Raw genomic sequence first — 23,537 nt, 5'->3', positions numbered from 1 at the left:
TCTCGGCGCACGCGCCTCCTGAGCCAATCGCCTGGCGAAGGCTGAGGGGACGGGGCGTTCCCCGGGTCACGTGCTTGCCGGTCCTGGTGAGGCAGTTCCCGGGAGGCTGGAACGGCCACTCCCCGAGGGCGGGGCTTAGGTCGGGGAGGTGGCTGCTGGGCAGGCAGCCGGAGGCCATGGAGGGCCAGTAACTTCTGGCCCGGCTACCCCGGAGACCGGCGGCGGGGCGGGTACCTGACTGGGTGGGGCCGAGGGGCGGTGCGCACCCTGGGGGAAGCCAATGAAAAAACCAGGCCCTGCACGAGGGGGCGGTGCCGTGGGTCACGTGCGCACCTGCGGCCGGCGGCCCAGCGCCCGCACCGCGAGCCCGAGGCTGGGAGCGGGCCGGGCGGGGGCGGGGTTAGGCAGGTGAGTGACAAGCTCGGGGGCCGGCCCAGCCGGGAGTCCGGAGTGAGCCGGGTGTAGCTGCGGCGGTGCCCGCCCCCTCTCCGCCCCTCCAGCGGAGCTGTTCTCCGGCCGGGCACCGTCGCTGGCCCCCCTGGCCCGGCCACCTGGGACTGTGCTGGGGAGTCGGCCACCTCCCTCTCTCCCCTCATCCGCAAAGTTTGTGGCGAAGCCGGCGCCGGGGCAGAGCGAACCCCAGGGGGGAGGTCGGGGAGCGCCCGATGACGGACGGCAGGAGCCGTTGACCCCGGGCGCCGCTGTCCGGGACTGGAGTGCGGAGCAGTTGACCAGCCCGCCGCCGCCGGTGCATGGGGCCCGGCTGAGGATCCAGCATGGGCAACTGCGTGGGGAGACAGCGCGGAGAGAGGCCGGCCGCCCCGGGACACCCCCGCAAGCGAGCAGGTAACGACGGGGAAGGGAGCAGGGCTACGGGCGCCCCTCCTGGCCTGACCTCCCGCGGCTCCTGGCGCCTGGGTTTTCCCGAAGTGAGATGTGGAGGGGGAGCTCCCCACCCCTGCTGCCGAGGGAGCCGAGTTGGGGCTACTGGGAGCGCTGACCCGGCTTCGAGCTCAACTAGCTCCAACTGGGAAGCCCGGGTGGGGGCGGGGGCGGGGGCAGGAAATGTTTCCAGACCGCAGCGGGGCCGGCGGAGGGGAGGGGGCCGGGCGGGGCGCCGCTCGCCTGGCCCCCGGACCGGGGTCGGATGCGAGGGTGGCCGGCGTCCCCAGAACTCAGCGAGCGAGGCGAGAACCGCCGCTCCTTCCAAAGGCTGTGTCATTTCATTATCCGGCTGCAGATCGTGTCTGCCGGAATCCGACTTGCAAAAGCACCGCAGAACTCTGGGAAAGAAATCTGTATTTTTCCCGCAGGGCTTTCTGGAGTCTCCGGGCCGTCTCGGAGTCTTGGAAAAGCGGGGAATCGCCCTGGGGTTTGTTGGGATCCTTCCCGGCCGTGGGAATGGGATCTGCTCCCTGGTAATCGGTGAGGGCCGGGCAGCGCCTGCTCACTTTCTTGGTGCCTTCCTGTCCTGGCGCTTCGCCTCGGGGAGAAGTCTGACGGTCGTTGCCCCAGTCTCGGCCTCGTACTGACTTCCTTCTCTGGGGGTGTTGCAAGGACCTTCTGAGAATGATAAAATCGTGGGCGTTAGAGGTGCAAGGCGCCTCCGAAACCTGTCTAGAACCCAGATAGACCCTACCTTCTCCAACCCGAGAAAGCCCAGATCCAGCGAGGTTGAGTAACTTGCCCAAACCCACACAGCTGGTTAGTAGTACAGCTGGGACTAGAACCGTCTCCTTTCCCACCCAGTTGCCACATATCCCCTGATGTAAGAGAAGCCACAGGCAGAGTAGTTAGTGAAGTGGAAACTTTAGTTGGAGTTTCCTGTCTCCTTTGATGCCGAAGGTGTGTTGAGTGGGTTTCGGAAACTGGAAAGATGGATGAGGGGGAAACATGGGGGAATCGGGAAGGATGTCTGTGTGGTGGACAGGATGACTTGTGGAAGGAGAAATGTTCTTTTATGGGGGGCGGGGGGAGTAAAATTTAACATTGAGATCCTCTTGGCAACCCGGGCCATTCTGACTGAGGAAAGTTGATTCTCAAACCCAAGTGCTCTCTTTCATTCATTCATTCAACTAACAAATGTTTATTATCTATGTGCTCAGTTCACACAATTGATTTTGTTGCATTTGAAACTCCTACTTGAAATTCTCCCCTTCCTCTTTTGGCATTATTAGACTATCTTGTTTCTGTGTGTGTATGTGTGTGTGTGTGTGTGTGTTTCTCAGATCACTGCTAGGTGTGGACACACCCATGGGTCAGTTTGACATTTCATTTTTTTCTCTCATTACTCTCCTTAGAGAAATCTTATTCAGTATCACAAACCTTTGTCCATTGGGAATACCCATATGCTGTATTTTCACTTGAACATTAGACTAATATCTCTAAATGCCCACTGGACACTCTGATGTAGTTATCCTCAGATTCCACACCTCTAAAACCAAGCTCTGCTTCTCTTCCCTCAGTCCCCTTCCCTTTGCTCTTCCATTCTTCCAGATGCCTAACTTTATTCTTTGAAAACCGCTCTCTGCTGACTTTCTCTGCTTTCTGCCCTCTTCCTTCCAGCCAGTCACTTGGACTTGCTGTTTCTTCCTTCAGCAGGTCTTACAAACCTGCCCCTCCCCACTGTACTTCACAGCCTTGTCACCTCAAATGCAACTCATCTCCCAGGCTGAAGTTAGTTCCCTACCAAAGGCAAGTTCATCTTCAGTCATTCATCCAGTGCCTGTACATGGTGGGCAACCCCCAGATGATGTTTATTAAATTAACCTGTTCCAAACCATATAGTTCTATGTTCAGAAAAAATTTTGTATCTCCCCTTGTTTACAAGAACAATCCTTCCATTTAAGGTGTGATTTCTTTCTCTTCCCTGACAGTAAGGCCACCAGTGTTTGCTCCTGCTATTCCCTACTGCTTATTAAGAGTCTTTCTTCCCTTTAAGTTCCACCTCAAACCCAATATTTTTCTAGAAGCACCTTGCCTGACAGTTTCACCCCCTCCTCAGTAGATCTGATTGCTTCTTCTGAGAACTCGTTCAGATACATCATGCCACTTACTTAACAATTGTCTACTCCATATTACTAGTCATTTCTTTGATGTTTACAGTCTTATATCAGCAACTACATTGCAAGCCTTGAAGAGTTAGGTTCAGTCTTATCCTTCTGTGTGTGTGTCTGTTTGTCTTTCTCATTCATTCATTTAACCATACACACAGGCACACATACATACTCGACACTTAGCGCAGTGACTTTACAAAGGAAGCACTCAATATTTGTTGACTTTAGAAAGCTGTCTCAACTTCATCTTACCATCTGAATTTTTCATGTAAACATTTTATTGAAGTATATTTCTACATTTTCTACCTTCTAGTGTATAATTTTTGCAATTCTGTGGGTCCTAGCTTTAAATAGCTTTATTAATATCCAAAGCCAAGGGGAACTATAACATGACAAGTTTGGTATAAGGAAAGGAATCCTTAATCTCAGTGTGCATATGGCATTCCTATAACATCTACAGCTTACCCTTTGCTAAGGACAGTTGTATGTTGTAACACTAATGCTTAAAATTCCCCTAGCTCCTACTGTAATGCTAATGCTAATGCTTACCTTTCCTTGGTCACTGATGTAATGGAAGAAAGCCTTACAGAGAGCTAGCATATGAGCTGTAGTCTTGGGCCTGTAGCTAGGTGACCCTGGGCAAGTCATCAGTCCTCTCTGGGTCACACTTTTAATATTTGAGAAAGGGAAGGGGGGTTATACTATATCATTAGAGAGCCATTGTAATCATCTTCACAAAGGGAATTATCCAACTTGAAAGTCATTGAGTTGAAATCTTATGCATTGTCCCCCTTTGGCCTTAGTTCTGTCTTCCTAGTCACTTGACAGGTGAAGCAGAGACTTGACACCCACTGGTCAGGCAGTATTGCATTAGCTGGAAGAATTAGGCGGTCCTCTCATCTCATCAAGTTTTGTGATTGTCACTTTTTAAAAACTGTTATTCAGCCCTAGCTGGTTGGGCTCAGTGGCTATACTCTAGAGCGTCGGATTGCGGACTGAAGGGTTCCAGGTTCGATTTCGGTCAAGGGCACATGCCTGAGTTGCAGGCACGATCCCCAGTTGGGGGCGTGTAGGAGGCAGCTGATCAATGATTCTTATCATTATCATTGATGTTTCTATCTCTCTCTCCCTCTCCCTTCCTCTCTGAAATCAATAAAAATGTATTTAAAAAACAAAAAACCTGTTATTCATTTTTAAAAACTGTATTATTGAGAGTATAACAGATGTCCCTCCTTTTTCCCTCTTGTCCTCCATAATCCCGTTCCCACCCTGATGCAGGCCTTCACCACCCTATTGTCTGTCTTCATGGGCAATGCATATTTGTTCTCCGGTTAATCTCTTCCTGCCCACCACTGTTAACTGTTACTCTTAATGCAAACCCAGTGGTCTATGTTCTCCCCTTCAGATCCTGGGTGGCCTTTGCATACTTCAGAGAATACTTGGGGGTTTACTCCTTTGGGGGGCTCCTGCCACCCCATACATATACGCTGGGTAGATCAATAGCTCTGCCCAAGAAGTGAGTGAGTAAGGCAGCCCTTCCCCTGGCCACCCCAGGATGAAATAGAGGTGGTAGAACAGGCCAATCTCTTGCCCAGCTCCACCCTTTGAGAATGTGGCAGGGCTGAAACCCAAATATCTGACTCTGGTGTGCCAGGCGTATCCACTTACATTCTGGAATCTCAAGCTAGGGATGGACAGACCCAGGGCCCTGTTTTGGGCTGGTTGGGCTTGGCAACGAATCAGCATCTCATTGTGTGGGCTGCTGTGGCTATTCTTGAGAGAGGAATTGGGCAACTTCTCCATTTGCTCAGTAAATATTTACTGAGTGCCAGGCACCTTACTGGCTGTGAACAGACCTGGTCCTTGGCCACATGAAACTTACAGTTTAGGGGGACAGATAATAAACATATAGTCTTACAAATTACATGTGGTCATACATGGAAATCCTGTATGATTATATATATAATTAAGTATTGTTATTATATATGCTGGGGACACCCACATTTATCATTTCAGCCCATCCTGTCTAGCCTTATATAGTTTGCTGCCTACATAACACATCTAATGTCTAAAAGGCTTCTCAGATTAATATGCCCCAAATAGAATCCACACCCTTGCTCCTTCCACACTTTCCCATCACAGTTAATGGTGATTTAATCCTTCCAGTTGCCCAGGCCCCCAACATTCTAGAGTCATCCCTGACTCCTCCCTTCCTCTCACATCCCACATCCACTTATTCAATAGATTTTGTTGGCTTTGCCTTAAATATATCCAGAGCCTGACTCTCACCATCTTCACCACTTTCACCCTGGTCTAAGCTACCATTGGCCTCTTAACTGACCTTCCTACTTCCTCCCTTGTCTCTCGACAGACTATTTTGAGCACAGCAGCGAGAGTGATGCTGTAAACTGTAAGTCAGATTTTGTTACTCCTTTGCTCCCATCTCATTCAAAGTCCTTGTGTTGGCCTACAAGACATAATAGGATTTTCACCAGCTTAATTTTCTTAAACCATCTTTTGCTCTTCATTCCCTGTTCCAGCCTCTGATATCTGAATGGGTCCCTCCCTCCCTCTTCTCCTCTATCTCCTCAAACATTCCTTTTCAGTTAAGCCCTCCCAGGCTATTCTTTTAGAAATCAATCTCTTCCCTTCACCACCTGTTCTCAGCATTATCTACCACTATTCCCTATTTTATTTTTCTTTACATCACTTATCATTACCTGACATTGGCTGTCTCCCCTATTGGATGTGGCCAGAGATTCTTATTTGTTCATTCCCTGGTACCTAGAGCAGCGCCTGGTGTATAGTAGATGCCTAATGATGAAACTAGTGTGTGTAACCTAATTGGTGAGGTTTATAGAAAAGCAGGAATGAGCAGATCTGATTGTGTTCCCGTCTTAGGTGGGTGTTAGGGCAGGTATTTGATGAAGGGACTTAAGCTGCCACCTCAGAGTGGTATTCTGTTCCTGGGACTGGTTTCTCTCTCACCCAAGGACTCACTCGGAAGGTCTCAAATACCTGGGGTATAATTCCCTGTGGTTTGGGAGCCTCTTCCTAGAAGATACCAGGGCTGAAGCAGGAGAGCAAAGTGAAGCCCTCTTCAAGGGTTCTAGACAGGGAGTAGCACTTTCTAGCCATTCTATGTGTGCGTCTATGTAAGAGTGGACACCTCTCCCAGGTACACATGGTATTTGTAGTCATAAACTCAAGGGGAAGTGATGGGGTAGTCTAACAGACTGAGGCAGGGAGGAGGGTGATGTGGATTCCAGGCCTTTCTACCCCATTGACTTGTTGGGGAATTTTTAGAATCATAGAATTTTAGAGTTGAAAGGAACTTGAAGATTTCTTTAACTTCTCTTTTCTTTTCCAGCTATTAACAAACGAGAATAAAGGTGTATCTACTCCGTGCCGAGTTCACAGAAATATGGTGCAACCTATATAAAAACTGCCTGGGCTTCTTTAAGTTTCAAGTGTGCTAAGGCCAAGACATTGGAGGGAAGTGGTCAAAGTCAAATGTATTGAAAAGCGAGGAGGTCTAGTCTCTTTGCCACTTTTTTGAGTGGTGATCTTGGGCCAGTCATTTGTTTGTGCTCAGTTGATCCTCTGTTTGATAAATAAAAATATGATAATATCTCCAGTTGACTTCAGAGAGATGTTGTAGGGATAAACTAAGCTGACACTGTTTTAAAAATTGCTTTCATGGCTGCACTATCTGCTCACATATGAGGTCCCAACTCAGAGCCTCATCTGGCATTAAAGGGAAATAAACCTTGGTTCTCTGCTCCTTCCTAATTGTGTGTTACTTTGGACAAGCCTCTTGGTCCCTCTGAACTCCGTTTCCCCAGTTGTACCCTGCTGACCTCCTAAAGAGGTTGTGAGAATCAAGTGAGATCCTGGATGAAAAAAGACTGTGAACATAGTTTCTATTATCCAAAGCTACAGACTTTTTACTCACAAAACCTTAGCCAGCGATTCCCTCCACACCATAATATTGAAGTTTACTCTTTTTAAAGAAACAAAACTATAAAAGAAATGTTTTAAAACATTTTGGATGGGACTCATTCTGAAATGGATGATATGCTTATAAGCAAACTATGCTGAGCATGAATAACCTCTGCAACTTGAAATGTTGAGTTTGCATCTATATATACAAAGCACTTGCTTGGTGGAGGTGGGGCCATCAAAAGCTTCTTTCTCTCCAAAGACTTTGTATCTGAAAGGACAGGGGAGATGGGGGTAAACTGGTGGCGGGCAGAAGGAAATGGCCAAGGCAGAGCCTGTTCAGAAGCCCTACCTCCAGGTCCCAGGCAGCAGCATTGGTGCGAGGAGGCTCTGAGTCCTGGCTCTGAATTAGAAGAGTGGGTCTTGCCTGATGAGTTATTGTGTTATGACAGTGTCAGGCCTTTGGGCTTATGAGTCTCTAGGGCAGTGGGCCCCAAACTAAATGGTTCTCTGCTGCTGTGCATTTGGGGTTCATGTTTCCACCTATAATTGTTGCTCTGTTTTCTCCCTAGTAGTCAATGGTCACTTCCTCCCCTCCCTAGTAAAAAATTGTGGTTAAATACACATAACATAAAATTTATCATTTTGATCACTTTTAAGTTACAGTTCTGTAACATTAAGTACATTCATGCTGCTGTACAGCCATCACCACCATTCATCTCCAGAACTTGTTTCATCTTCCCAAACTGAACCTTTGTACCCATTAAACACCAGCTCCCCATTCTCCCCTTCTCTCACCCCTGGCAACTGCTATTCAACTTTCTGTCTATGAATTTGATTACTTTAGGTATCTCATAAAACTGGAATCATACAGTATTTGTTCTTCTGTGTCTGGCTTATTTCACTCAGCATAGCATTATCAAGTTTCATGCATGTTGTAGCATGTGTTAGAATTTTCCTTATTTTTAGGGCTGAATAATACTCCATTGTATATATATACTACATTTGCTTATCTATAAGCCATCATAGGACACTTAGGTTGCTGCCACCTTTTGGCTGTTGTGAATAATACTGCTGTGAACATGACTGTACAAATATGTGTTTGAGACCCTGCTTTCAGTTCTTTTGTGTGTATGCCTGGAAATGGAATGCTGGATTGTATTTTAATTTCTGAGGAAAACACTATACTGTTTCTTCAGCGGCTGCGCCATTTTACATTCCCATCAGCAATGCATGAGGGTTTCAATTTCTTCACATCCTTGCTAATACTTGTTATTTTCTGTGTGTCTTTTCTGTTTGTTTGCTGTGTGTGTGTGTGTGTGTGTGTGTGTGTGTGTGTGTGCGCACCCATGCTCATTTTTAGGTAGTAGCCATCCTAATGGGTGTGAAGTGGTATCTTATTGAAGTATTCACTTCTTGAAATCCCATCTGCTGGGCTCAAATAGCACCCCCTCTCATTTCTTGAACTTGTTAGGATTATACCTAGAGAAAGAGTAGATGGGCTCAAAGTGAGGCTTGACGGGTCCCCCAGAGAGGCAAATATAGGAGTTTGGGTGGGGAGAGTCTGTGACATTTTTCTGGTCAGTCAGAATTTGGTTTCTAACTATGTGGTCAATAGTTGGGATGGATGGATGGATGGATGGATGGATGGATGTCCCCTGTTAAGCAAAGCATTTCTGTGTTATCATTTATCTGGCTCCCAAAGATGTTAATGCTATCTTACTCTGAGCACCACTTTTTTTAGCTCCTTTTTGCATGTGAGAGATGCAGGACTGTGGTTCAATGAAGAATGTAGTGCTCAATGAAAGGTATGGAGTATTACGGTGACATGGTAACATGGTGCTTGTCTGCTGTTCAAGGCCATGTGCTTCTCTCTGAGCTGTTGGGGACAAGATCTCTCTGCTTTCTGAGCCCCCTAGGAAGGGGGACTGAGTACATTGTGCTCCCACACCTCTGACCAGCCCCAGGCCCTCAACTCCTGTATCTATTGCCCTTGGAAAGAGACAGCTGTAAGGAAAAGGTCTGGAGCCCCTTCTTTCTGCAGGGTAAGGGGTGGGGGCAGTGGGGAACGGGGTGGCCTCATTTGTACCTGTCTGCTCTGGGAGGCTAGCACCAGAGCCCAAGCCTAGGCAGCCAACTGGTCCCCAAATAGCCTGGATCCTAGAGTCAAGCTCATGGATGGAGTTTTGTTGTTTTTAGGGCTTGAAGAGCTGCAATAGCAACAGGTGGGTGTTTACCATGTGCCGGGAACATGGGAACATTACCGTGCAGTATCTCGGTCAATCCTCACAACTATTATCACCTTTTTACAGATGAAGAAATCAAACCTTAGAAAGCTAACACCTCCTGCCTATGGTCACAGCTGTAAACAACAGAGCCAGGACTGGAACCCAAGTGGTCTGATTTCAGAGCCCAGGCTTTTGGTCACTGTAGTTTATTTTCACTGGAATTAAATGTTTTTTAAAATAAGCGTTTATTATTGAGTACCTCTAGGCAACATGCTAGATCCATTCAGACAGTCATGTTATTTGATTCTTCCTGTTTTGCCTATGGGGACATCTTTACTCATTTTACATTTGGGAAAGCTGATGGTCTGGAACAGTGGTTCTCAACCTTCTGGCCCTTTAAATACAGTTTCTCATGTTGTGACCCAACCATAAAATTATTTTCATTGCTACTTCATAACTGTAATGTTGCTACTGTTATGAATCGTAATGTAAATATCTGATATGCAGGATGGTCTTAGGCGCGACCCTTGTGAAAGGGTCGTTCGACCGCCAAAGGGGTCGCGACCCACAGGTTGAGAACCGCTGGTCAGGAAGGTAAATTAATTGCTGGTGGTCATGGAACTCAGCTTAAGTACTTTGACTCAATTCCAGTGCTCATTCCATTGTGCTGTCAGCTCCCTCCTCCAACCCCCATGAAATGAATCTAGGAGATCAGCTGTGAAGTCTGCTGAGCTTCAAGGACAGGGACCACTCTGCTCCCTTCCTGTTTCTGTCACCTCCTTTAATTTTCCAGCAGCTAGACCAGGGGTGGGCAAACTTTTTGATTCGAGGGCCACAATGGGTTCTTAAACTGGACCGGAGGGCCGAAACAAAAGCATGGATGGAGTGTTTGTGTGAACTAATATAAATTCAAAGTAAACATCATTACATAAAAGGGTATGGTCTTTTTTTTTTTAGTTTTATTCATTTCAAACGGGCCGGCCCGCGGGCCGTAGTTTGCCCACGGCTGAGCTAGACCCCAGCCTGCACATTTAGGAGCCACATATGCCTGGCACATAGTAGGTGCTCAATAAATATTCATTGAATGTTGTTTAAAGGCTGAGTTTACTAGGAGCAGTAGAATCTCAACCAAGATTGTGTTCCTAAAGAGAAACAAGTAGAATGCAAGCATTGTGTTTCCTCCTCCTCCTCCTCCTCCTGCTCCTCCTCCCAGAAGGAACTGCTCTTTCCAACTCCCAGATGCCAGAGACTTGAAAAGAGTGCCCTGGCTCTGCAGACAGAATTACTCCCAAATTCCCAAGGGAAAAGAAGCAACAGCGTCACATTAGCGAAGTGCTTACAGGATCAGGTGTCATTCTTCGTAATTAATAAGACTAACGATCCATCCATTGCTCTGCTCAGCATTTTACAGTTTTCAAAGTGCTTTCTCAAGTATAATGTATCATTTGATCGCCACACCCATCCTGTTAGGTAGGCAGGGCAGGAATCATTTTTCCTGGTTTATGGATGAGGATACTGAGACTTAGTGAGGGTGTTAAGCTGCTCAAGATTATTGACAAAGAAGTGACAGAGTAGTGAGAAAGCCTCAGGTCAGAGCCTTAGTTTCCACATCTGTAAAATGGTGGCAAGGACAGTGTAGTCAAGGATTACTAGTATATGGGATCCTGTGTGTAAAGTGATCAGCAAGATGCCCACACACAGCAGATGCTTAACAAATGATAGCAGTAGGTAGTTCATGACAATAACCAAGGCCACATTCAGTGTTGCTTTGGGGATTTGTATTCTACTGACTCCTGTTCAGCTTAGAGTGTTGGGAGGAGTGGAGTGTACCCACCCCTATCCCATGGGGAAATCAGGTTTGGGCCGTTCTCTGGCCCTTCCCTGGAGTCAGAGTATATAGAAAGTGCTGGCCATGCATTTATTTTGATTTGCAATATCTGAGATCTTTCAAAGAGGATCTTTATAAGATATAGTTTTCTTTTGGTAGAAGATAATTATGACAGTTATGACAAGTATTTTATTCATGTAGGGACTATTTGCATTTTATTATTACAGCTCCTACAGCTCATTAGCCTCAGGCAAATTGTTCCGGATTTGGGGGGCCTCACTTTCCTTATGTGTAAAATGGAGATAATAGTACCTACTCCATGGGGTTGTCATGAGAATTAAATGAGTTAATGGACATAAAATCCTTAAATGGTGCCTGGGACATATTAAAATACTCAATAAATGGTAGTTATTATTTTTTACTATTTCACCATGCTTGTCACTGTATTTATACTAGCTGTCTTCAAACTGTTCCTCCCCTCCCCCCCTCAAGTTGTGAAGCAAGGCCAATGAAGTTTATATACAAAACCTAATTTCCATTGAATATACTAGTGCTGACTGGTTATCTATTGTTCTTGTCATTACAATCATTCGTTCAGGAAAGCAAATTGGAAGCAAGTTGCCCAAGAATGGTGTTTGTATAGAGATAGTCTTGAATTCAACGTCATTAAAAAAAAAAAGTGAATCATTCACAAAAACTTAAGAACTTCAACTCTTGTTCGTAACAAATCCCTTGCAACACCTCCACATTCTTGCTGATTCCAACAACAACTAGTGGCTACTTTTCGGGCTATCTTCTTACAGATGCAAATATTACTTGCCTGGAAGGTCAAGGCTCTAGAGCACCCTTAGTTTGCTGTGGCCCGTCTTCAGCTTGTCAGACATCTCTGGATCCGCTGGGATTCCTTCTTGGAGCCTTCTATATTTCTCTGATACACTTTGTCAATTGCAAACACCTCCTCCATGAACTTCCAAGAAACTGGCGATAAACATTAACACTTAACACACAGCCCCCTGTAACTAGAATTTAAAAACCATTTGCTTTATAATTAGTATATACTGCTATTTATTGAGCCACTATTGTGTGGCAGGCTGTGCAGTAGGTACTTCATACACATCTCATCTAATCCTCTTAGTAATTCACTGAGGGTGAGATGGTCCTCATTTAAGGAGAGAGGCCCAGTGATATCTACTATTATGTGCATTATAACACTGTGAGAAATGGAAGATTTTGGATTCTAGACCAGTTTTTGATTCTCAGCCCTGGTTCCTTCCATGCAATATCTACCTCACTGTCAATTTCAATTTAAGGGCTCATTGGGCTCCAAACAGGTAGAGCTGGTTTACTGACGTCATTGTCACTCATGACTAGCAAATAGTCCACTTCTGCCAGTTTTCACACTACACATCTTGAATGTGCCAGCAAGTGCACTTGGTGACAACCTTCATGGATTTGTCCCTTCTCCCACCTCTCCCCACTCCCGTGCTGTGCTTAGGAAACAGACCACACTGTTCTCTCTAAATGGGATATTGCATGATATTGGTTATTTACTTAGAGAATGCACTCTTTCCCCCAAATAGATGGTCATGTGACTGACCATTTCATTTTCTGAGCTCTCTCAGCAGCTTCAGGAATCATCATCACTGAAATTGGTATCGTTTATTAATTTTCTGTTACATATGTGTTAGGCACCCTACTTCATTGCTTTCAGTTTTCACATCAGCCCTGTAAGTTAGGCATAATAACCTCCGCTTTAGAGATGAGGAAGCTGAGGCTCAGGGAGGTTAAGACATTTGTCCATGAAAGCAGATGAACTGTTGTTCAAATCCTGGTAGTTGTATCCCAAGGCCTGTTCCTTAACCACCATGGGAAACTAAATATTCACTGCATCTGCCTGACACTGGGCACTGTGCTGCGCCCAGGGCATATCAGAGAGTCCATTCCTTTCCTCAAGGAGATTGCAGTCTGATGAATGCTAGAGCTTCTGTGAGGTCTTTTTATTTTTTCCAAACACACTTCCACTTAAGCATCTCCAGTGGGTAGATCCATGACACAGTGCCGAGGGTCCAGGGTCAGCTAAGGAGGCAGTCCTGGGAGCTGGGGATGCTCTGAATGCCGTGTTTACATCCCAGGCCTACTTCTTTGGTTACTGATTGCTCTTCTTCCCTCTGTGCTCTCACATCAGGTTCACAGAGCCCAGAGCTCATCATGGTCTGGCCCAATTTGATGTTCTTTCTTCTAAAAAAATTTTTTAAAAATATATTTTATTGGACCAGAAAAAAAAATATATTTTATTGATTTTTTTTACAGAGAGGAAGGGAGAGGGATAGAGAGTTAGAAACATCGATGAGAGAGAAACATCGATCAGCTGCCTCCTGCACACTCCCCACGGGGGATGTGCCCGCAATCAAGATACATGCCCTTGACCTGAATCGAACCCGGAACCCTTCAGTCCGCAGGCTGACGCTCTATCCACTGAGCCAAACCGGTCAGGGCCCAATTTGATGTTCTTATTCATGGCCCGTTCCAGGGCTGGCTGCTGAGAAGAAGGGGGCCTTATTTGGCTGGAAGCTTATTATTATGGCTTTTTATAAGGCCCCAAATGAAACTGTAAAACCTCCACAGGCTGTATGCACTGTTATTTGGGCCTTCTCCCTGGGGAGTAGGATGGGCTGGTTTTTGGAGTCAATAGGCTGAGGGAAAGCTTCGTCAGGCCCTTTAATCTGCAGCCGACCCTTCCTGTTTGAAGCTCAGTCTAGCTCTGTCCTTCTGTGACACATGCCCCATGGAAGATCTAGGGACTGGATGCCCGGCCCATTGTTGGTCGTCAAACACTTTTTCTGCAGTCCTGGACAGAGAGGCTCAGCCCGCTACTTCTGAGAGCACCACTCACTCCTTGGGCATTTGTCTATGCCAGGGGCCCTGGGCCAGAGGAAGTATCCAAGGAGAGACTTCAGCCTGTGGACCCTGTCCTTCCTGAATGCAGCCCACCACCCTGTGCTAGTTTGGGTATGAATGGATGGACCCCATTTTTAGGCTGGATCGGAGCCTTAGTTTTAGAGGTAAAATGACCACTTCTTCAAAAACTGTGAGGTTGGCAGTCTTGCTCAGAACCCATCCTTATCATTTAGGGGAAGGGAATTGGCAATTTTAAGGACTTCAGCTAAAGGAACTGGTTCAGAGAGGTCAAGCTTCTGGTCAGGCTGTTGGTCTGCCCTGCAAAGTCAGAGGTAGAGCTGATATTGGACCCAGGAAATCTGACTCCAGTTCCTGTGCCCTTTCTACTACATCCTGCCTCATTCCTGCAAACGTGTGCAAATGTTACACATGTGGCTTTCCATCTGTCTGCGGGGAGGAAGCAAAGACAAAAGTGTGAAACCATTTCAAGCAGACAGTGTACAGACAAGCAGAGACCAAGACAATGTATAGACAGTTTAGAAAGAGTTAAGGTGGGATAGAACAGGTATTGGGGGTAAGTGAGGAGAGTTTGGAGGGTTAGGTTGGAGAGAAGCAAGTAATATGTTTTTCTTTATTGTAAAAGTAATATGTGTTCATGTTAAACAATGTGAACAATACCAGAAGGCCCAAAGGAGAAAATCTTTGTACTCCCACCACTGAGAGAGTCCCCATTCCCCATTTGGTGTTTATCTTTCTAGCCTTTCTTTTTCCTTTTAATTTTTTTTTTATATGTATTTTATTGAGTTTTTACAGAGAGGAAGGGAGAGAGATAGAGAGTTAGAAACATCGATGAGAGAGAAACATCGATCAGCTGCCTCCTGCACATCTCCTACTGGGGATGTGCCCGCAACCCAGGTACATGCCCTTGACCGGAATCAAACCTGGGACCCTTCAGTCCGCAGGCCGACGCTCTATCCACTGAGCCAAACCGGTTTCGGCTCTTTTTCCTTTTAGGCAATAGAGTCGAGTTAGCTGTATACACCAAGGTAGGGAAGGTCTTGAGAGTAAATGGGGGCATTTAGGTCAAAGAGAGCCTCTGCTGATCCCTGCAAATGGGGTGCAGATGAATGATGTGGTTTGGAAAGAGACACCCAACATCTGTGAGCAGCAAGGACTAGAGCCTGTGAGAAACCAGGGGCTCCAGCACCCCAGACTTGAGACTTGTATTTCATCGTTCACTACCCAAGTGTCTCAGGTTTTCTCTTCTCTGCTGTTGCCTAGGGGTTTAAGGGTAAAAATTTCTCCTGATTTGCCTCAGAAGCTTGCTCCCCTACCCCCTATCTTGCAGACTCCCCTTCTTTCCCATTTACCTCCTGTGTTCTTCAGCGGTGTTCTCCTTCTCTGGAGTTGGGGACGCATAGCCAGTTTTGCCACACCACAAGCTTTGCTGCTGCGTGAGGTCATTTCAGGGGAGAAACTATATATAGCAGAGGACTAGCATCAGGACAGTTCCATATTGTTCATCACCCTTCCGCCGATGCAGCCAGGGTCACCTCGGACTCCGTGCCCAATGGTGGGCACTGCATTGTGTCTTCAGTGTCCTCTCTGTGTTCCCCAGCCAGGTCTCATCCACACAGGACCAGTGTTGTGGCCCTGCCCAAGCGAGCCTTTGAAAGAGTAGCCTCAGGAGAGAGGCAGTGGGGAGAGTCAGGCGGCCAGAATTCTCTTCCAGCTTTACCACTTGACACCAGTATGTGTAGCACCCATGATTCCCTGAGTGCTTCCTCATCTGAATGATGAAGAAGTTGGTCTGGAGCAGGAATTTTGTACTATGTTTTTTTAATTTAAATATTTTTTTAAAAAATTAATTTCAGAGAGAGGGAGAGGGAGAGAAGGATAGAAACATCAATGACAAGAGAGAATCATTGAGCAGCTGCTTCCTGCATGCCCCCTACTGGGGATTTAGCCTGCAACCCCGGCATGTGCCCAGACCGAGAATTGAACTATGTAATTCCTGGTTCCTGGGTCAACACTCAACTCCTAAGCCACACTGGCTGGGCTGAACTATTTTTTTAAGCCACTAGAACCCCTTCAGATGCAAGCTTACAAGGTAGCTTACAACCAACTGGGTGCTGCCAGGGAGATGGGGGCTAGTAGAGGTTCCCCTGAAGTCTTGGGGCCCTGATTGGAAATCACTAGGCAAGACCACCCTCTGAGGTTTCTTCCAGCTTTGGGCTTCATGGGCCTGGCCTTGTGATGGCCTCTGGAATAAGTGACCTATCAGCTGCGTTACAAGCTTTGTGACCTCTGAGACTTTGATGGTCATTTTGGGTAAACGGGGAGTGGCGTAGGGCAGAGTTTTTTGTAGTGGGGGGCAGGGGGGTGGGGTGGGCAGTGGGGGCGGCGGGGAGTAGCACAGAATTTGCAGATCCAGTTTGACTTGTAGCCTGCACTGCCATGGGCTGTTTTTTCTGGCCTGCTCCCACCTGCTTTTCCTTTTAGTGCTTTTTTTTTCCAAAAAAGAGATGAAAATGAGGATATAGTGCATTTTAGGCAAAGAAAGTACATTTATGTTAAGTTGCCTGGGGCTGAGTTACACACTTTATATGTAGGGCTTTTGTAGAGCACAGTGGTGCTTTTGGCAGAAATCAGAAAGCCAAAATCCAGGACCAGTTTCCTTCATTCAGCAAGTGTGTTTGTCGAGCCCCTACTTTGTATTCCTGGAGGAGCACAAGGGAGATCCCAGCTGTGTTAAGACCTCTTGAGTACAAGTAACAAAACAACTGAACCTAGCTTAAGCAAAAAAGGTGATTTGTTAGAGGGTTCCAGGACCCCACGACAGGATTGCTCCCTGGCCTTAAGCAGGGTTTGGAAAAGTCTAGTTAGATTCTCCCCTTTGTCTCTTGTCTGCAGCTTGGATTCTTCCTTCCTCAACCACACAGCCCCAAGTGTTTCTGCTGCAGTTCCAGCCACACTCAGAGGGACTCAGATCTCTAGTCCAGAGTCTAGATTCCCAGGGGAGCGAGTTCCATTGGCCCAGCTTGGGTCATCACGTCTCTACCCTTGGTCCACTCCGCCCTGATCGGAATGGGGTCACATGAACAAAACATACCTGGCAGGAGCCACTCCTGACTCTGTGTGGATTAGGGGCAGCTTTAGAAGAGAACTTGTGAGCTGCACAGGCAGCCCCAAAGCTGCCTGCTCCGCCAGCCCTAAATGAGGAACTCTTCCCATGGAGGAAACCAGGTGTGTGTGGAACTCTTACTAGCCATACAGGGGAGACAGGAAAAGAAGGGACACTTGGCAGAGCTGCTTGTTGCCAGGTACATGGCTCGTCCATTTGGGGCTGTCAGAGGGCACAGGACTCCCCGAGCTGGTGTCTATAGCATCCCACATAGAGAAGAGGACTCTTTAGATGGGCTCAGGGAAGGAGGGTTTGTTGGCAGGAGTATGGCGAGGCCTCATGGGAGTTGGGGCTGGACAGCAGTAAGGAATGAAGGCAGTTTTGTCTTCTGGGGGCTGATGGCCTCTCTGCTTTAATCTGAGCATCTCCCTGGACTTAACTCTCTATAGACCCAGCCTTCTCCTCGAATTGCTTTGTTCCATGGGTGAGCACACCAATGCCAAGTTCTGGAAGCCAGTGGTTTGGCTTTTCTATTTTCTAGGTCATGGGACCACCCAGGTACAGGTAGCTAGTAGGGGGGCCTGATCATGTGGGATGTGAGGCCATCCCTTTCAGAACTTGGGGCAGGATAGGCATTAAGAAACAGTCTACTCATATATTCTACAGTCAGGCAATGCTTGTGGATGCAGGAGAGTGGAGCCTTGAAGGATGGAATAGAGGAGGGGCTCAGTGGACCAGTATGAGCTAAAGCAGGGGTGCAGGGAGGGGTCAGTGGCAGGCGTGTGCACCTTCAGGAGTGGGCAATAAGGTCTGAAAGGAACCTTGATAGCTAAGTTGTAGGGAGGGGTGTGGAGGTGATGGGGAGCCACTAGGAACATTTGACCAGGGGGAGGGGGGACTTGAGAGGGCACTGCTGGATTCAACAGATGAAAAGGATGGCTAGGGAAGGGACAGGGAGGACAGAAGACAGGGAGGCCAACTAGGAGGCCAGCAGTATTCAGGCAGGAGGGAAGGGTCTGTTTTGACATGTCCAGAGTGCAAGTGCAAGAGGTGTGGAAGCCCCTTGGAAGAAAGAGTCCACAGGATTGGTGACAGGTTGGCCAAAGCAAAGGGAGGGCCACAGATGTGGCAGACAGGGGTAGGAGCATTGGCGAGGGCCTGGCAACACTGGGGACTTGGGGAAGGCAAGCTCTTGGAAGGAGAGAGATAGTCTCTAGAGCAGTGAGGCTGCTAGAGTGCTTGCCGTTGTTCTCAGTTGGGAGAACAGTGTACATTTAGAGCAGAAGGGAAGTTCTGAGGTAAAGGAAGAGACTGCTGGAGAATGGGTCATGGACCCACCAGCTCCACTTCTCAGGAACTATGACCCTGCTCAAGTCACCTCAGCTTCCTCATCTTCAAAATGGGAACAATATCTGCCCAGTCCCCTCCTACAGATGTGGGGAAGTTCAAAGGTTATGTACATGACAGTGCTTTGTGCACAGGAAAGACTTGTGCAGATTGCAAGCAGTCTTTCACTGTTGCTGCCTGTGTGACAACCTTTATGGTGACCCCTCTGTGGGGTCAGGGAGCCTTTCTTCCTAGACTTGCCACAATGTGACCGATGCTGGCCTCACGCTGGCTCCGAGCAGCCAGCCTAGCCTTCCAGGTGGATGACATTGCTGCTGACTCCATGTTACCTGGGGTTATGTCAATAACAATACCTGTCTGGAACTTGAATCTCGGGGCGTCTGAGTGACTGATTAGGTCTAGGATTAGTTCACCCCGCCTCTAACTTCCAGCATTCCCCTGAGGGATGCTGTGTGTGGGCAGAGCCCAGTAGGCAGGACTCAGGCTGAGCTCTCATCTGTCAGAAAGAAAAGAGCAGTTGGGGAAGGGGGTAAATGTGGGCAGCTGAGCCCATGTACATTTCAGAGTGGAATAGGAAGGCGATTTCTACTCCACATGGGCCTCGTTGGCCTGTTCTCCACAGAGAAAAGCATGGAGCACTTGTTCCAAAGTTCCCAGGAAAAAGGGAAATGGTGAAGCCTGCAGACTGTTTCGCCGCCTGCCTAGAAGAGGACTCAGATGGGCACAGTAGATGGTGGCAGTGATGGGAATACTGGTGAAATCCTGGGGCCTGTGAAGTCCAGGGAATAGAGAGGGCTTGAGGAGGGGACCGAGGTCAACAGCAGGAGAGTCTATGGCCCTTCTCATCTGTGCTGACCTTTCTCCATCCAGTAGTCCCAGCAGCCTGGTTCTTTCTCCCTAGCTCCCCTTCCTAAGGATGTGGCCCAGCTTTCCCCTGCTGCCCATACCTTGTTCTCCCTGGCTTCCCTGTTGCTCACCTGCAGCCTCCTCTCTCTTGGAAGGCCAGCTTCCTGTGTCCACAAAATCTTTGGTTTGGATATTTTCCCCCATGCTTCCTCTTCCTTCCCCTGCAGCCCCTTTGGCCTCTTTTGGAGTAGCCTGCTCCTCACACCCCAAGAAAGATTTTGTATTCTCCTGGCAGCTCGTTTCCAAACTCAGGCCCCGTGGAGTAAGTATTACTTTTCCTAAACACAGCAGCTGTGCATTTCACTGGCCTGCCCAACTGTTCCTGTCCTCTGTCACAGAGGTCATGTCATTTGTGACAATAAATAGGAAATGAGAATGAGAGGGTTGCCAGGTGCCTCTGGGCTGCCCATCGAGCTGCCTGCATTCCTACTAGAAAACAATAATAGTAATAAAAATAATAAAACTAACACTTATAAATACTTTCTATGTTCATTTATTTTCTAGATGCTGTGCTAAACATTTTACATTAATAACCCTGTGAGGCAGGCTGTATTATTGTTCTCATAATTGAGGGAAACTGAGGCCCAGAGAGGTTATATAATTTATCTGACATCTCTAGTGAGTAAGGGGCAGAACAAGACTAGAACTCCTGTGGGTCCGACTCCCGTGCCCATCTCCTAACCATGGCGATGCATCTGCCTCTAGAGGAGGGTTGTGGCCCAGTATTCTACCCCCCACATAAACTTCATCTCTCCTTCCCCTCCAGTTGCCTGTTGCAACTAGTAACTAATCCAGATAAGGAACCCTTGTGGTGTCATTCCCAGAACTGTGTTTTGTTTCTTTTGTCTCCATACCCCAAACAATGAGAAGATCTTTGGATGCTAGGTGTCATGGTATTTCTCTTTGTTATGGACTCTCCCATATCAGTGTCCCATTTTACAGCTAGAAAAAATGTCCTCCTAGTCTTAAGAACGTAATTGGACATTATCCTGACAAAGGATAATTGGACATTATCAAAACTAGAAATAATAGCCTTATCTAGAAATAATAGACCATGGCTTTTCACCTGATGGTCTTCTCACTTAGATCATGTTGTCATTCTATGCTGAGTGCTAGAAATGTGCCCCAGTGTGCCCCTTCGACACATTCTGTATTGACTTAGAACATTGCTGCTCTTTGGAATAGGCCCTTTGTGTTGTTCTCTCTCATTTGTGAGTGGTGATTGTCAAGGGGGGGAAGGGGAGAATGAGGGAATATCAAAATCTCTGGGTATTGGGCATATATGAAATTTGATAAAGTATATTTATTTTTTTAAAAATATATCTTATTGATTTTTTACAGAGAGGAAGGGAGAGGGACAGAGAGCCAGAAACATCGATGAGAGAGAAACATCGATCAGCTGTCTCCCGCACACTCCCCACGGGAGATGTGCCCGCAAGCAAGGTACATGCCCTTGACCGGAATCAAACCTGGGACCCTTGAGTCCGCAGGCCGACGCTCTATCCACTGAGCCAAACCGGTTAGGGCTGATAAAGTATATTTAGTATCATAATCACATTTTAGGTTTGGAAATTATATGTGTGTGTGTGTGTGTGTGTGTGTGTGTGTGTGTGTGTATAAAGTATTTTTATTGATTTCAGAGAGGAAGGGAAAGGGAAAGAGAGATAGAAACATCAATGAAGAGAGAGAGTCATTGATTGGCTGCCTCCTGCATGCCCCCAATGGGTAGAGCCTGCAACTTGGGCATGTGCCCTGACCGGGAATTGAACTGTGACCTCCTGGTTCATAGGCTGACGCTCAACCACTGAGCCATGCGGGCCGGGCTATATTGTTTTTTAAATGTAAACCACTGAAAGTGGGGTTTACCAAAAATCTTGCCTGATGTTACAGTAATTCTCAGGTGGAGCCTGGTGCAGTTTTGGGTGGGGATGTGTATGTGAAGTCTGTGTTTATCAAAAGGGGGTATGTGTTTTAAAAGGCTGAGAAATGGTCTTTCAACAGGAGACCATAGTGTATCCTGTGGCTCCTCAGATATTGGCTAGTGGTCACAAGAATGATGTGCATTGTGTGGGAGCATCTTGCCTGCCTTGTCTCAGTTGGACCAAACCCTCTTGAAGTAGCCTACCTGATGGCTTTGCCACCTACTTCCTGAAGGCAATACCTAGTGTAGGCCCATTCCTGGAGAGTTCAAGGCTAATCTGAAGCATATCTATATATATAAAAGTCTAAGTGACCATTAGGACCTGCCAACTGGATGACTGGCGCTCAACATAGGAGCTGCCCCCTGGTGGTCAGTGCACTCTCACAGCCAACCTCCTGCAGTCCCTTCCCCAGGACTGGGCAAGATTGCCCCAATCGCCAGCCAGGCCAAGGGACCCGACCCATGCACAGATTTGTGCACCGGGCCTCTATTACTTCCATAAAAGCTCAGACATGCATTGGCTCTATGCCTGCAGCTGAACATGCAGATATGCCCTGCCCTCATGTTACCCACAGAGTAGTGGGAAAACAGATTTTGCTCAAATAATAAAAACGTAATGCATGCTACAAAGGAGAGAAGAGGGTGTTGGGAGAGAATTATGGGACGGGGGAATGAATTATTTTTGGGTGGAGGATCAAGAAGACTTTCCTGAAAAAGATACCTAAGCTGACATGTGAAGGCTGAGACTGAGGCAGTCATGTTTGTCTCATGAGGCCCCACCCCTAGCCAGGGCTACTTGCTGGCCCAGGAGACACCTTTAGGTGAATTAGAAAAAAGATGCCTGCTCTGGGAAGAGGCAGCCCTGCCAGGGCCCACTGCTGGTGAACGAACATGACCTAGGTTTCAACCTCTGCTGGCCTCTGGTCCTGGCAGTCCTGTGTTGGGTACAACCCTGGGGCAGGGGCCCTTGTCCAAGCTGGGTAGAAGGAATGCATGAGTGAAGGCCCTTGGGCAGCAAAGAACGTGATGCCTACCAAGAAGGGAAAGAAGCCTTTGGAAGAAGCAAGTGGCCACCTCATCTTTTCTCTCCTTGCTGAGGAGGTATTTTCCCTTTCAAGGAGAAGAAGGAGAGGGAGGCCAAGTCTAGAGCATTGTCTAGAGCTATTGGGCTGGCCAGCAAGCACTCGGAGTCTGCCTTCCATGGAGCTGTAGTTAATGAACCTCTTACCATAGCAGATGCTCCTTCTCCAGTGTCCTTGGAAGAGAGAAAGACCATTAGGAGGTAGTTCTGGGGAAGCTGAGCATGAGACTGAGGTCCAGGGCTGTCTACTCAGACTCCCTGGACAAGTGCTTACTTTGTGCTGAGTTCTGTACTAATCTTATTAATTTGGAATATCATAGATCTTTAACTTTTTTCTTTGTCTTCTCACCTGGAACACACTTCATCCCACAGGTAGGAATAATGGCCTCGCATACAAATGATGGCTGGTGGGTGGAGAGCTCTGCTCACCTTAGGGAAGGAAGTAGCAGAGCATGCCTGAGGACATGGCATTCTGAATTCAGTTCTAGGTGCTTGGACACACTTGGACCATTAATTTATGGAGTAGACCAGTGATGGCGAACCTTTTGAGCTCGGCGTGTCAGCATTTTGAAAAACCCTAACTTAACTCTGGTGCCGTATCACATATAGAAACCATAGTAAAACAAAGATTTATATTTGCAACCATAGTAAAACAAAGATTTATATTTTTGATATTTATTTTATATATTTAAATGCCATTTAACAAAGAAAAATCAACCAAAAAAATGAGTTCGCGTGTCATAGGTTCGCCATCACCGGAGTAGACTAAACTCTAAGCTCTTGGAGGGAGAGGTCACATCTTGTTGACTAGTGAGTCTGTAGTGCTTTGCGTGATATCTGGCTCATTAGAGGTGCTAGGTACGATTTAGAGATGGAATAATCCCCTCCAGCATCTCTTCAGGAAGGCTGTCTGAGTTCTAACCCAGGTTTACAGTCTCCTTGCCCAATGCCTGCCTTTGTGCCACAGCTGCCTAGTGACAGAGCAACCAAAGGGTGTTTGGGGGAACTTGAAATCATGTCTTGAGGAACTGGGACTGCTTAGCAAGAAAACACAAAGGTGCAGGAAGATCAGGAAGGCCGTTTTTAAATCCTGAAAGAACCGTTTGTTATCACTGTTTATTGAACCCTTCCTATGTGCCAGGCACTGTGCTAGCAGCTTCACATACATGATCTCATTTAATCCTCACAGTAATCCAAAGAAGAGCA

The 23,537-nt window shown here is 47.2% G+C and overlaps 1 protein-coding gene across 1 annotated transcript in view; it reads left to right on the top strand.

The window, feature by feature from the left end:
* Positions 1 to 280: 280 nt before the first annotated feature.
* UBTD1 (ubiquitin domain containing 1) overlaps positions 281 to 23,537 on the top strand; it is a 60,655-nt gene continuing 37,398 nt past the window's right edge. The window contains exon 1 of the mRNA XM_036336449.1: positions 281 to 846. Coding sequence (XP_036192342.1) covers positions 777 to 846 — 70 coding nt within the window. The 5' untranslated portion in view covers positions 281 to 776. The remainder of the gene's footprint in view (positions 847 to 23,537) is intronic.

The sequence above is a fragment of the Myotis myotis genome, unplaced genomic scaffold (genome assembly GCF_014108235.1).
Source record: "Myotis myotis isolate mMyoMyo1 unplaced genomic scaffold, mMyoMyo1.p scaffold_m19_p_15, whole genome shotgun sequence".
Classification (NCBI taxonomy): Eukaryota; Metazoa; Chordata; class Mammalia; order Chiroptera; family Vespertilionidae; genus Myotis; species Myotis myotis.
This window is presented reverse-complemented; position numbering and strand designations above follow the sequence as displayed.